We start from the raw sequence: 14,752 nt of genomic DNA, 5'->3' as shown, positions 1-14,752 counted from the left end.
TAAAGAAATTTTAAATAAAATTTACTTCTAAATATTTGTGCTATTCTCTATTAATTCGAATATAATTAAGGAATTTAATTTTATTGGATTAAAGTAAAAGTGCTCTAAAATTAAAAATCTCGTAGTGAACTTAAAAAAAAATGATTTGATTTTATCTCGTATTTTAAAAAATATTTCAATTTTGTTTTATAAAAAAAAGGAACTTAAACAGAAAATTTTAACTTTAGTATTTAAAAAAGAGGAGCTTTAAAAAATATAAAAATATAGTTCGGACGATGACAGAGCTCTGGATCCAAATCTGAAATTCGCCCGCCCCGATTAAGTGCCTTGAAATTTAAGGCCGGAGTATCAAGTATGAAACAAAAATCCACATATGATAAACCCCACAGTTTAAATACATACAGACAGACAGAGACAGAGACAGAGACACACACACACAGATGCGATAAATCATCTATCATGTCTGCAAACCAAGCTCGGGGTCCAACTGTTTACATCGGTAACCTCTCAACTCCCTTTTTCATTTCTCCTATTCTATGTTTTACCCCCTTTATTAAAAACACACTTGTTATTTTATTTTATTTTTGTATTTTACAGATTAATTTTGATGCGAAATTTATTTTAGAATATTAGTTTGTTGTATTAGATTTGTTGAAATTATTTCATATTAGGAAAGGGAACAACAGGACCCTATGTCGATTTAGTTGTACGTGGAGTTTGAGTGAAGCTCAAATCTAATCTAAACTTGTTGTAAATGTGCTCCAATGTAATTGTCATTTCCGAATATTGATATGGAAGCTGTCTTGCCTATATTAATAATAACCTCGAGATGAAACTATATAATAATTCATATTTAAATGAATATAATATTTTAATTTTAATAAGATATATTAATGGGATTTTAAAAATCGAATTCATAGGACAACTTGTAAAGAAACAAATTGCAACATAACAGCACAAGAAAAAGAAATAGAAAAAACAGATGGCAAGAAAAATAATTGAAAAACGTGGAATGATAACTAGAATGTATCATTGCACCTACTTTCTATATTTGAGCATAAATGGGAAGAAATGACCACTTCACTTAATCTGCCAAACAGTGTTGCAATTGTAAATGAGTTTTGAGCCCATTTAAGCTAAAATAGCTTGCTCCCAAACAGGCACTTATTGTGCAAAACTTTCGTTCCCGTTCCGTTCCTTCCTCCCCTCCCCTCCCCTCCCTTCCATTCCTAACTATCAAAACTATAAAATAGGAAATGTAATTGTGTTTGCTCCATTTTTAACACACACCTATTTTATTTCACATTTCTTATCATAAAAAATTGGCACTTCATAGTTTTTTTCTTCAAATCTTCCATCCAACCTCCATTAGCTTATCATAATTTAAGTGTTTGGTTCCTGTAGTTTTTCTCTATCGCATTGTTTCGTTCTCTGCATTTTCTAGTCTTTCGTGCACTCTGAATTAAATATCTGTCATTCACTTATTTACATAGTTTGCTATTCAAGCTTGCTTGACTGCAATCAGAGTATATGTTTGTTGAACATTCGTTTTGTTAAATGAAGGATCGGAACATACAGGATACCACATTTTAAGGCTACAATATAAAATCTTCTCTTAAGTGGTTTTATATACTGGATGTTCAGGTAACCTGGATGAGAGGGTGACGGACAGGGTTTTATATGATATTCTAATTCAAGCTGGGCGCGTGGTTAACCTGATTATTCCTCGGGATAGGGAAACAGACAGGCCAAAAGGTTTTGCATTTGCTGAATATGAAAGCGAGGAGATTGCTGACTACGCTATCAGGCTGTTCTCTGGTCTTATCACTCTCTACAACCGCACACTAAGATTCGGGGTAACTTTTATCACTCTTGACTAGTTTAGTGTGGCTTCATGTTTGGAAACTAATTTTTCTCATAATGGTTGGAATTTGGAAATAGGAGTTGCAAAATAAGCACTAATATGTATTGAAATTAAATTCTATATTTGATCTACTTACTGGAACTGATAACATTCGAGAGTATATAAAAGATACGAGACATCTTTCTTTGTCCATCTCTTGATCTCTATGTCCCTTATTGCTAGGAGTTCTTCCCTCTTAAGAGGTTTTTCGGAAAACCCTATTCATTCTGGTGTCTCATGCAGGCAGCCTTCTATTTCTTGGCTTTAATAGGGCTCCTTCAAAAATTCTTGAACAAATAATATGCTAATGATTAGATAAACCCAGAAATAACTACTCACATGAAAAATCATAGAAAACTTATTTCAAGTGATTTTAGAGACTAGAGTGTAAATGGAAACCCCGGGCATTGTTGTATTTCGCAAGTATCTTTGTGTCTTAATATAGGATCTCGTTACGGATAGTTTAATTGGAAGCTTATCTTTTCTTGAAGTTTAACCTTTTTGTGTAGGACCTATTACTTAGTGTAAAATCAAGATTCTTTTTTATAGGAGAGGTGCCAAATTTTATAAAATTAAATCCTTAAATCATGACCGAAGGTAAAAATAATCCCTAATCTGTAGCTAACACCAAGTCATATCTCCTCTAAAGAGGAAAAATGAATTCTTCTCTCAAGGAAAAACATCATTCAAGGTATATTCTTAACATAGTGTTGTGTTGAACCCTAACTCTTCATAAGCATAAGCCAGTGGTTGAAAGAATAGGATGGATTTTCATTGTCAACATCAATCTGTAGTCTTTATAGCACTGCAGTAAACAAACTCAGCCGATGGTCTTAGAACACTTGGGTTGCCCTTGCCGATAATGTCTGGAACTGCTGTTTATATTCTTGAACTGAACCCAAGTTGTTTAGATTGACCAAAGCACCCATCGCCCGAAGCATGTTACAAAATGATATTAATGTGTTCCACCTTGTTGGCATTATCAGTGGGGTAGTTTGCAACTATTGCTCAAAAATGTGTATCCTTCTAATGGGATCATCAGACCCTAGACCGTTTGGTTATGGGATGTTCAATTATGAAGATAGCAGATTGCGATCCTTGTCTTTCATCAGTAGCCTTGCTAGTTGCTCCCACTCTTAGATGCATGGTGGTGCCTTTTACCTTGTTCAATTATGACATGACTATTTTCGTTATTTCACTTCTTTTTCACTTGTTAGTTAATTCATCTAAATTATATGTTTCGTGTTGAAACCTTTCGTTTCTGTTTTTTTATAATAGATCTTCTTTCCCACAGGATAGCCAGAAATTAGGATTAGATCAGTTAATAGAACAAGGTATAACCAAAGCTCCTAACCTACAAGAAGGATGATATCGCCTTTAAAACGGAAAGATAATCTCATGAATTTTCATGAATCTTTCGTATCAATATTAATTCAAGTGATTATCTGCATTAAGGGAGGTTGCTTCATTATTTTATTTGTTATTTACATGCACCTCTTACCGTGTCTTGGTGTCTCTGGGTCAGACAACTTGGTGAATTCATGGGGTTAAAATATATATAATTCCATTAATAGAAGTTTGGGCATTAACTTGCCTATGTGGATACTTCTTGTGTTTGATTCTTAATGATCTATTTATTGCTTATGATTTGGCAGTGGCCAGAGCTCGTATTCACAGTATAGTCTATGCAATAGAAACTTGTAAGGTGACTAGCCTAGATTAGAATACTTTTATTTAAATTGACTCGTCGATTTATGAATACAGTTCTCTGGGCAAGATAAGTCCTCGTCAAACACATCTGCAGTGAAGTTGACTTCTAACTCGAGGTCTCAACCTGTACCCTATAATGATATGGGGTTATCTCCTCACTCTATGAGATCACCGCCATCATTTAATTCATCAGCACAACAGGCAAATAATGCTCAAGGTGATGCAGTTTTCCTTTATCTTCATATGTTCATTTTGTTTCTCATCGAAGCCTCGGGTTTTCAGTGGATTATTTATCTCATTCATGTCATGTGCTTAACTTTTCTTTTTTCATTTACATCCAGCTTCGTTAATTCAACCTGATGCATATCGGTCATCACGTTATCAAGGCAGTGGAGATAACGGAAGGGGAAGAGTATTTGGGGCAACATTAGATACTATTTCCCGCTCTAGGTAGCCTTAATTATACAAGTAGTCTCCATATAATCGAGCTTTAGACATGTCTTCGAGAATCTTTTAGGGACAAGTCTCTAGTTGTGTCGCTCTAGGTAGAAAACTAGTTGGGCGCTGTACTATGGGAAGTCATGCTTCCTAGCTCACCACATTTTGAATATTATGTGGACTAGTTAATTTCTAACTGTGTTCTTCTAGACTTGCTTTATGCTTCGAGCTATTAAATTATTGACTGTGGTTTTTGGTTTACCTTTGTAGTCTAATAACGATCCATCTAGTTTTCCGGCATTTGTTTTGCCTTGAGATGATTAAACATTTAAACTAGTCCATTAGTTGAAACTGACATTCGGATATAGTTGTGTGTATAACTTGCATGTTTTCCTTTTTTCATAAGCAAGTTCCTAACTGTAGAAGAGCACTAACTGAAATTTGCTTAAGTTTAGATACGTACGTCTTTTACGGTAACATTACCATTTTTTACCAGAGATGCTTTCAAGTGTTTTTATATCTGTACTACAAATCTATGTTCAAACTTGAAATATACTATAGATATAGTACTCTAGAATAATCTGTACTGAATTATAGGGGAGTTGCTGAGTCTAGCAGAAAATTATTTTAGGTACAGCCTTTAAAACAGGAAACTTGATTGATTCTTTCCTGAGCTATAGTGGTGTTTAATTTAATGTTTATTTTCTGAAAATGCAAGTTTCCAGAAATCTGAAAGATGTATATATGAAGTTGTTGGCAATGATTCCAACTTGGGCACTAAAAGTTAAGCCAGCAACATACTTTCAAAATTCCTTTAAGATTTAATTATAAGCCGTTAGCGTTAAATGGTTTTTGAAATGAAATTTAAATTAGAGGCCAGGCCAGGAGTGGCGATTGTAGTGATATTACTGTTGGAGAATGGCAGTGGTGGCTTTTGTACTGTGGTGAAGTCCTCGGTAAATTTGTTTTTTACCCTCATCATAACAAAATCTTTTCGATATGAGACTGGGGTGTTACAAAATCCACCACTTAAACTCCTGACGTCCTCGTCAGGCGAACAAACAGCCCATAGGACCAAAATCGTATCTCTATAGTCATTGTGGAATAATATCGGTTGGTTTCGTATCCTCACGTCCGAACCTCTTGCCATTGTGGGATAATATCACCAGTCTTCGTGTCTTCACCTTCAGCAACTTGACGCATCAAGTTTTCGAGAGTCGGTTCTGATATTATATGTGACAACTTGGGTCAAATCCCGAGCACTTTTCGAAAACCGGGTTAAAACCCTATTATGAGTTCGAAATAAACCGAAGCATACTGTTCTGAGTGCAGTCAACTTGGGTTACGACAAGTTCATCACAGACCCTCAAAATATCGTGATTTGTTGGTTCACATAGTAGTAGTACTTTGACTAAAAAACTGAACATAAGTATCAAATTTTCTCGATGTGGATTGGGGTGTTACAAAATTGAAGTGAATTAAAGGTTGATATGTTAATTATTTTTTTGCTAAAACAAAATGGACGGAAATTAAGATTTGAATTAAAAACAAAGCAAGGTATTGAAACTGTAATGTGTGATCTTGATATTTCATGCGTTTTTAATACTTGCATTAAATGGAAGTTAAGGTATTATGTATTTGATGTTAATTATTAATAATACCAAAGCACGCATCAAATACATCAAGATCAAACTGTAATATTTAAACTGCTCCTAATAATTAAGATCACACATTACAGTTACAAAATGGAAGTTAAGGTATTGTGTATTTGATGCGTTTTTCTAGTGTTTGTGCATTTCAGGGTAATACTTGCATTTGTGGAGAGATTTCATCAAGAATAAGCCTTAGAATGTGCCTGACATTGCAAGTGGGAAGTTAGGAGCAGAACGTAGCAGAGAACGGGAGCAAAATAGCAAAATTTCCAGAAAGGTGCTGGGCGCCCGCTCAGCCTGGCTGAGCGGCCGCTCAGGAAGCTGGGCGCCCGCTCAGGATTGCTGCGCGGCCGCTCAGGGGGGCGGATTAAAATTCTGATTTTTAGAGTTCTTGTTCTGCTGGACTTCTGACTTCTGAGATAGCTGGGAATTGTGGGGCTTCTATATAAGTAGTTTTCAGAGACGTTTCACGTGTGTTGAATCGTGGTATCAATCGAGGAGCGAGGAGATAAGAAAGAAGACCGTTTTAGCACATCGTAACGAAGAAGAGGAAGCATAGTTTCTTGTGATTCTTTTATTCGCTGTATCAGTGGATGCTAGTTTTCTTTACTTTGAACCTATTTATTCTTGTGACGTACTCTGGTTTAATTAAGTACTTTTTTATTAGTTATTCTCGTGTGTGTTATTATCAAGTTTTCATATGAACCTATGGTGACGATGAGTTCAATCATGGGCTAATCGTGATCATGGGGTCGTAACGGATTTGCTATGGAATTCTTTAGTTAGTTGTTTAATACCTTAGTATGTGATGATTGTATGATATCTAGTATTGGTTGTGCTTATTCGTCTTATGTGCGTCGCGAACATATAAGATAGGGTGTTAATCTTTTGTGAAACAACAGTGAATCTTGAGGTTTAGAACTTGCCATGCTATCATAAGTTCATGTGTATGTGTATGCATGATTAGGGGGTAACTCTAACCGTTTTACTTGCCCTGTGTAATCATAAGGAATAACTTGTGCTTAAATCGTTATGTTGTCAAATTCTATAGACATATAGGGTCTCAACATAATTGATGACTATTCAACTTCTATCTTAATTGTGGATGCTTGGTAGAATGGTATTAGTACAACGAAAGTTGACTTTTATCAGTTTCGTGTTGTTCGATTAATATCATCACCGTTACATGCTAAGGGTAATAATAATAACTATTGAAGGAAGTAGTAATGAAGTTATGATCTCATGTGTGTTTAATATTGTTAATTCAAGTGTCAATTAAGTGTTTAATTCTCGTAGTTAATTATAGTTAATAATTAGTTAATCAAATCTACGTATTATTGTTTTGACATTGAGAAGTAATCATACATTGGTGAGTGAGTGTTAATTGAACATAATTAGTCTGAGTCTTTATGGGAATGAACTAGAAAGTATTCTATATTACTTGCGAACGCGTATACTTGCATGTAATATTAGCGCGTGTTTTCCGCCCTAACAAGTTTTTGGCACCGCTGCCGGGGACTCGGCATATTTGTTTAGTTTATGTACTTGCCATCAGTGGTCATTAGGACTCATTGATTAAGACGTGTTACTTATTGTTTCCGGTTGTGTTTCAGGTACTTTAGCGAGCGTTTATGCAAACACGTTCTCGTACTCGCAAGAGGACTTTAGATACGGCTGAGGAGACAGACTCAGTTCTTGATATTCCGAAGAAGATAGATTTTGAAGATTCAGATAAAGAGAGTGAGCAGAAAGAACCAGTAATCATGGGTGATCGTATAGTTCCGGCAGATCCAGCTCTTATGGACTTTTCTCGGCCTAAAATTGATGACATTCAATCAAGCATCCTTCATCCGGCTATTCAGGCCAACACTTTTGAAATCAAGCCGGGCACTATTCAAATGGTGCAGAATTCTGTTTCTTTCGGAGGTGCTGCGACTGAAGACCCCAACATGCACATCAGGAATTTTATCGAGATCTGTAGTACTTTCAAATATAATGGTGTGACTGATGAGGCTATCAAGCTGAGGCTTTTCCCATTCTCTCTGAGGGATAAAGCTAAGGACTAGTTACATTCTGAACCAGCTGGGTCCATCACTACTTGGCAAGATCTTGCACAAAAGTTTCTGGTGAAGTTCTATCCAATGGCGAAGACTGCAGCTATGAGGAGTGCTCTTACTCAGTTTGCGCAGCAGCCTACATAATATATGTGCGAAGCTTGGGAGCGCTACAAGGATATGTTGAGAAAGTGTCCACATCATGGTATGCCTGACTGGATGGTGATCACTAGTTTCTATAATGGTTTGGGGGCCAATCTCGGCCCATGCTCGATGCAGCAGCTTGAGGCGCCTTGTGGGCCAAAAGCTATATTGAGGCTTATAATCTTATTGAAACTATGGCTGCAAATGAGCATCAAAACTCTACTCAAAGGATGATTCCTGGGAAGGTAGCAGGTATTCTGGAAGTTGATGCAGCTACAGCTATTGCAGCGCAGCTCCAAGCTCTGTCTATGAAGGTCGATTCTTTAGCCACCTATGGAGTCAATCAGATAGCTATGGTCTGTGAGCTTTGTGCAGGTTCTCATGCTAAATATCAGTGTTCTCTTGTTAATGAATCTGTTCAGTATGTGAACAATTATCAGCGACCGCAGCAGCCTGTGCCAGCTACTTATCATCCTAACAACAGAAATCATCCCAATTTCAGCTGGAGCAATAATCAGAATGCTATTCAGCAACCATATCAGCAAGGCGTAAGTAAACAGTTTATTCCACCTGGATTCTAGCAACCACAATATTATGCTCAAATACAATCATATCCTCAACAAGGAGGTGCTGCTCCGCCTTCTAGTGCTGATTTTGAGGAACTAAAGCTGTTGTGCAAAAGTCAGGCTTTTTCTATCAAGACCTTGGAAAATCAAATCGGTCAAATAGCCAATGCAGTGCTCAATCATCAACCTGGCACACTTCCCAGTGATACTGAAGTGCCAGGCAGGAAGGAAGCTAAAAAGCAAGTCAAGGCTATTACCTTAAGGTCTGGAAAAGTTGCTGATGTTGAAAAAGCGAAAGACGGAGAAGCTGAAGTTGTTGATGAAGAAGAGAAGCAAAAGGAGAAAGCGGCGGAACCAAGGAAGACTAATGTTGAACACACTCTGCCTGAGGGTAATACAGGGGAGAAACAACTCTATCTTTCACCACCTTTCCCTAAGAGATTGCAACAACAAAAGCTGGATAAGTAGTTCGGTAAGTTTCTGGAGGTGTTCAAGAAACTTCACATCAACATACCTTTCGCCGAGGCTCTGGAGCAAATGCCTAGTTATGCGAAATTCATGAAGAGTATTCTTTCAAGGAAGGTGAAACTGGATGACCTTGAGACCGTTGCTCTAAAGGAAGAGTGCAGTGCTGTGCTGCAACAAAAGTTACCTCCAAAGCTTAGAGATCCAGGAAGCTTCACCATTCCTTGTACCATTGGAAAGTTATCTTTTGACAAATGCCTGTGCGATTTGGGAGCAAGCATCAATCTGATGCCGTTGTCTATCTTTAAAAAGTTGAATTTGCCTGATCCAAAGCCTACCTACATGTCTCTACAATTGCCTGATCGTTCTATTACATATCCACGAGGCATAGTGGAGGACGTGTTAGTAAAGGTGGATAAGCTCTTCTTCCCTGCAGACTTTGTCATTTTGGATTTCGAGGAAGATAAGAAGATCCCCATAATCTTGGGAAGACCTTTCTTGGCTACAGGCCGTACCTTGATAGATGTGCAGAAAGGTGAACTTACTATGAGGGTGCATGATTAGGATGTGACATTCAATGTATTCAAAGCGATGAAATTCCCTACAGAAGACGAGGAGTGCTTAAAGGTGGATTTGATTGATTCTGCGGTAACTTCAGAACTTGATCATATGCTAATGTCTGATGCATTAGAGAAAGCCTTAGTGGGGGAGTTTGACAGTGGTGATGAGGATGGCAATGAGCAACTACAATATCTAAATGCTTTTCCTTGAAGGCGAAAGCTAGACATACCATTTGAATCTCTTGGTACTTCTGACCTCAAGAATGCTGAAGGAAAGCTCAAACCATCTATTGAGGAAGCACCTACTTTGGAGCTTAAACCATTGCCTGAACACTTGAGGTATGCCTTTTTAGGTGATGCATCTACTTTACCTGTTAGTATTGCATCCGACCTTTCAGGTAGTGAGGAGGACAAGCTCTTGAGAATCTTGAGAGAATTCAAATCGGCTATCGGATGGACTATAGCAGATATCAAAGGGATCAGCCCTTCGTACTGCATGCATAAAATTCTGCTAGAGGAAGGTAGTAAGCCGACTGTTGAGCAACAACGACGACTTAATCCTATCATGAAAGAAGTAGTGAAGAAAAAAATTCTGAAGTGGCTAGATGCAGAAATCATATATCCTATTTCTGACAGTTCTTGGGTGAGCCCCGTGCAATGTGTACCAAAGAAAGGAGGTATAACTGTGGTAGCAAATGAGAAGAACGAGCTCATCCCCACTCGAACAGTCACATGATGAAGGGTATGCTTGGATTACAGAAAGTTGAACAAGGCCACGAGAAAGGATCACTTCCCTCTTCTATTTATTGATCAAATGCTTGACAGGTTGGCCGGTCATGAGTATTATTGTCTTCTGGATGGCTATTCGGGGTATAATCAAATTTTAATTGCACCAGAGGATCAAGAAAAGACTACCTTCACTTGTCCATTTGGCACATTTGCTTTTCATAGAGTTTCGTTTGGCTTATATGGTGCACCTGCCACTTTTCAGAGATGTATGATGGCTATATTCTCTGATATGATTGGAAATAACGTCGAAGTGTTCATGGACGACTTCTCCATCTTTGGACATTCGTATGATGAATGTTTGAATAATCTTCGTGCGGTGCTCAAAAGGTGTGTGGAAACTAATTTGGTGCTAAATTGGGAAAAATGTCACTTTATGGTGCGTGAAGGCATTATTCTTGGGCATAAAGTCTCTAGCAAGGGTCTTGAGGTGGACAAAGCCAAGGTGGAAGTCATTGAAAATCTTCTACCTCCTATTTCTGTGAAAGGAATCCGTAGTTTTCTTGGTCATGCGGGTTTTTATCGGCGTTTCATCAAGGATTTCTCGAAGATATCTAAGCCGTTGTGCAACTTTCTCGAGAAGGATGTGCCTTTCAAATTTGATGATGAATGCTTGGCGGCATTCGAGACTCTCAAGAAGAGTTTGATAACAGCACCAGTTATTACAGCACCTGATTGGACAGAGCCTTTTGAGATGATGTGTGATGTAAGTGATTATGCGGTGGGAGCAGTTCTTGGGCAGCGCAAGAATAATCTTTTTCATGTGGTCTACTATGCTAGTAAGACTCTAAATGGAGCTCAAATGAACTACACCACTACTGAGAAGGAGCTCTTGGCTATAGTCTTTGGTTTTGAAAAATTTTGATCTTATCTGCTTGGGACAAAGGTGACAGTATTCACTGATCATGCTGCCATTCGCTATTTGGTCTCAAAGAAGGATTCGAAGCCTAAACTTATTCGTTGGGTGCTCTTGCTACAGGAATTTGAGTTAGAGATCAATGATCGAAAAGGTACTGAGAATCAAGTAGCTGACCATCTCTCTAGATTGGAGAATCCCAATTCTACTTCACATGATAAGACATTGATCAACGAATCTTTTCCGGATGAGCAGTTGTTCGCAGTTCAGGAGGAAGAGCCATGGTTCACAGATATTGTGAACTATCTTGTCAACAATATAATGCCTCCTAATATGAATACAGCTCAAAAGAAGAAGTTTCTGCATGAGGTGAAGTGGTACATGTGGGATGAACCGTATTTGTTCAAACAAGGAGCTGACCAGATCATCAGGAGATGTATCCCATTCTGTGAGACGGAGGGGATATTACGAGACTGCCATTCCACAGTTTATGGTGGACATTATGGTGGTGAGAAGACAACAACTCGTATTCTGCAAGCAGGTTTTTTCTGGCCTACTTTGTTTAAGGATGCCCATCAGTTCGTTTTAAGGTGTGATCGTTGCCAAAGAGTGGGGAATCTTACGAGGAAGGATGAAATGCCGTTAAATGTGATGCTTGAAGTCGAGGTCTTTGATGTTTGGGGAATCGATTTCATGGGACCATTTGTCTCGTCCTATAATAATTAGTACATCTTGTTGGCAGTCGATTATGTCTCAAAATGGGTAGAAGTCAAGGCTCTACCGACGAATGATGCAAAGGTAGTGTTGAATTTTCTTCATAAGCAGATTTTCACAAGGTTTGGAACGCCATGAGTAATCATAAGTGATGAGGGGTCGTATTTCTGCAACCATAAGTTCACTTCTATGATGCAACGCTACAATGTGAATTATCGTGTTGCTACTGCCTATCATCCGCAAATGAATGGTCAAGCGGAAGTGTCTAATAGAGAGATTAAGCGCATTCTAGAGAAAGTTGTTTGTCCGTCAAGGAAGGATTGGTCTTTAAAGCTCGATGAAGCTGTTTGGGCTTATAGAACAACATACAAGACTCCACTTGGGATGTCCCCGTTTCAACTTATTTACGGTAAGTGATGTCATTTACCTGCAGAGCTTGAGCATAAGACTTATTGGGCGTTGAAGAAGCTGAACCTTGATCTAGATGCAGCTGGGAAGAAGCGAATGCTTTAGTTAAATGAACTTGATGAATTTCGACTCCAAGCGTACGAGAACAACAAAATGTACAAGGAAAAAGTGAAAAGGTGGCACGACAGGAAGCTATATCCTAAGTCATTTGTGCCGGGGCAGCAAGTTCTTTTATTCAACTCTCGTCTCCAACTTTTTCCTGGAAAGTTGAAATCAAGGTGGTCTGGACCTTTTATTGTCAAAACTGTGTTTCCACATGGAGCGGTGGAGATTTTTGAGAATGATCCGGGCCAAGCATTCAAGGTTAATGGTCAGCGTTTGAAGCATTACTATGGGGACACGACAAACCGGGAAGTGGTTAGTGCCGTTTTATTATCAGCTTGAGCAAGTACGCTACGTCAAGCTAATGACGTAAAAGAAGCGCTTTTTGGGAGGCAACCCAAGATTTATTGTTATAGGAACTCTTAGAAATCAGTAACCTATCCAAAAACACAAAAAAATTAGAAAAAAAGGGCAAGAATTTTTTTTTCCAGTCACCCTCTAGGCGCCCGCTCAGCTTTGTTGGGCGGCCGCTCAAGATGCTAGGCGGCCGCTCAGCTCTGCTGGGCGGCCGCTCAGCCCCCGAATATCTGAATTTTTTTTAGCCTTATAAAATCCAAAAAAATCATAAAAATCAAAAATCAAAACACAAACCCACAACCCACGAATTCTTTTCCAGTTAACCCACGTTTTTTCCCTCAAACCCCACTCCTAATCAAATTTTAACCATATTTCCTACCATATATATACATACAACTATTCCATATACTCTCCCATATACTTTCAACCTTAAAACTCCCTCCCATATTCGAAAATACAAATCTTAAACACTTTTTCTCAGTTTCAATGGCACCCAAGAGAGCCCGAACTATTGATAGCAGCAGCACTGTGCCTACTGCTGATTCTTCGAGGGGTACTGCTGCGAGACCTCGTTTGTTTGATAGGGCTGCTGAGGAGGAGTATACTAGGCTTCCGGGTAAGCCGATTCTGAAGGAGAGGGGATTCTTAGCATCGGGGAGGGATGGTGAGTTGTTGCCGATGATTGCTGAAAAGGGGTGGATTTCTTTTTGTGAGTCACCGGAGGCGGTTCCGATCAGTGTGGTTCGCGAGTTTTATGCGAACGCAAAGGCTGAAAAGAATGGGTTTACTGTTGTGCATGGGCTTACAGTGGATTATCATCCTGAGGTGATTCGCCGTGTGATTGGGCAGCGGCAGAGGAAGCCCACAGAGGAGAATTGGAATGAGAAGCCCTCCGAGGAGTTTGATTTGGATTTGATTTGTGCTACTCTCTGTCAGCCGGACACGGTTTGGAAGTTCAAGACTGGAACTAACGAGTATCGTTCTTTTCCGGCGATTGCGATGAATAGGTATGCCCGTGCATGGAATGCCTTTATTTGTGCTAATATCCTGCCTAATTCACATGCACATGAGGTTACAGTTGAGCGAGCAAGGTTGTTATGGGGTATTTTGAATGAGGAGTATTATATGGACCTTGGTGAGTTCATCTACCAAGGAATTTTGAAGTTTTTGAGGGGAGCGAAGCACATGAACATCCCTTATGCATCTAATGTCATGAAGCTATGCCGAGCAGTGGGAGTTCATTGGCCTTCTCACGAGCAGTTGCAGATGCCGTCCGCTCCTATTGATTCAGGGACTCTGAATGCGATGCAGGAGTGGACGGGTGGAGAGCCCGAGGAGCATGGGTTGGGTTATCATCTTCCAGGAGGACGTCCAACAGCTGGTGCTACCATGGCTAGACCGGGTCATGATGAGGCAGGCTCTTCTAGAGCCCAGGAGGGTGCTGGGATGGCTGATGCCCAGTATAGGAGGCTGTCGAGGAGGATGGATGCTATGTATGAGACACAGAGTAGGTTTGCTCAGGAGCTCACCCTTGTACTTGGGACTGCTTTCAGAGGCCTTGGTGTTGACATCCAGTGCCCCATTTTTGGTGAGGACTCTGCTTATCCGCCTCCTGATACTCCACCCTCTGTGGGTGATGATGATGATTTCTCCGAGTAGGTATACTCTGTGTTCCTTTCTACTACCTTCACTGGGGACAGTGAATATTTTAAGTTTGGGGGTGGTAGTTATGAAATAATTTTGTGTGTGTGTCATGTAGTTGCATATTCATGATAGTTTAGTTCATATAATTGCATATTTTTGCCATATAGTTTTTTATAGCTTTATTTATCATGTCATTTAGCTCATGCATATACCATGATCCTTTTTGCGTTGCTTTACCAGTTGATTTGTGATATTGATGCGAGTGTAGTGATAGCGTTAGAGTGATGTTGAGTCTTGTAGGTTGACATGCATGCTAGAAACACTTGTAATTTCACTAAGTCTTAGAGTATGCTTAAGGACTAGATTGTTGTCATGGTTTGATGGTTTTCAAGG

At 39.1% G+C, this 14,752-nt stretch overlaps 1 protein-coding gene and 1 non-coding gene across 2 annotated transcripts; one reads left to right on the top strand and one right to left on the bottom strand.

The window, feature by feature from the left end:
- Positions 1-282: 282 nt before the first annotated feature.
- LOC141676876 (uncharacterized) lies at positions 283-4,292 on the top strand. Its single transcript, XM_074482594.1, has 4 exons — positions 283-504; positions 1,650-1,856; positions 3,668-3,830; positions 3,955-4,292. Exons 1-4 carry the CDS (start codon positions 355-357, stop codon positions 4,065-4,067), a joined length of 633 nt encoding a protein of 210 aa, XP_074338695.1. The 5' UTR covers positions 283-354; the 3' UTR covers positions 4,068-4,292.
- Positions 4,293-7,859: 3,567 nt separating this feature from the next.
- LOC141681811 (small nucleolar RNA R71) lies at positions 7,860-7,966 on the bottom strand. Its single transcript, XR_012559235.1, has one exon. It is a non-coding gene; the product is annotated as a small nucleolar RNA R71 (small nucleolar RNA).
- Between the last annotated feature and the right edge of the window lie 6,786 nt (positions 7,967-14,752).

Source organism: Apium graveolens, chromosome 8 (assembly GCF_009905375.1).
Source record: "Apium graveolens cultivar Ventura chromosome 8, ASM990537v1, whole genome shotgun sequence".
In the NCBI taxonomy this organism is placed as follows: domain Eukaryota; kingdom Viridiplantae; phylum Streptophyta; class Magnoliopsida; order Apiales; family Apiaceae; genus Apium; species Apium graveolens.
The sequence above is the reverse complement of the archived record's forward strand: the minus strand, read 5'-3'. Positions and strand labels throughout refer to the sequence as shown.

Bases quoted from the DNA above. Each gene is read 5' to 3' on its own strand.
- LOC141676876 (XM_074482594.1), top strand. From the start codon at position 355: ATGAAACAAAAATCCACATATGATAAACCCCACAGTTTAAATACATAC. The intron at 505-1,649 runs CTCTCAACTCCC...TGTTCAGGTAAC, and splicing joins CAACTGTTTACATCGGTAAC to CTGGATGAGAGGGTGACGGA. The intron at 3,831-3,954 runs GTGATGCAGTTT...ATTTACATCCAG, and splicing joins ACAGGCAAATAATGCTCAAG to CTTCGTTAATTCAACCTGAT.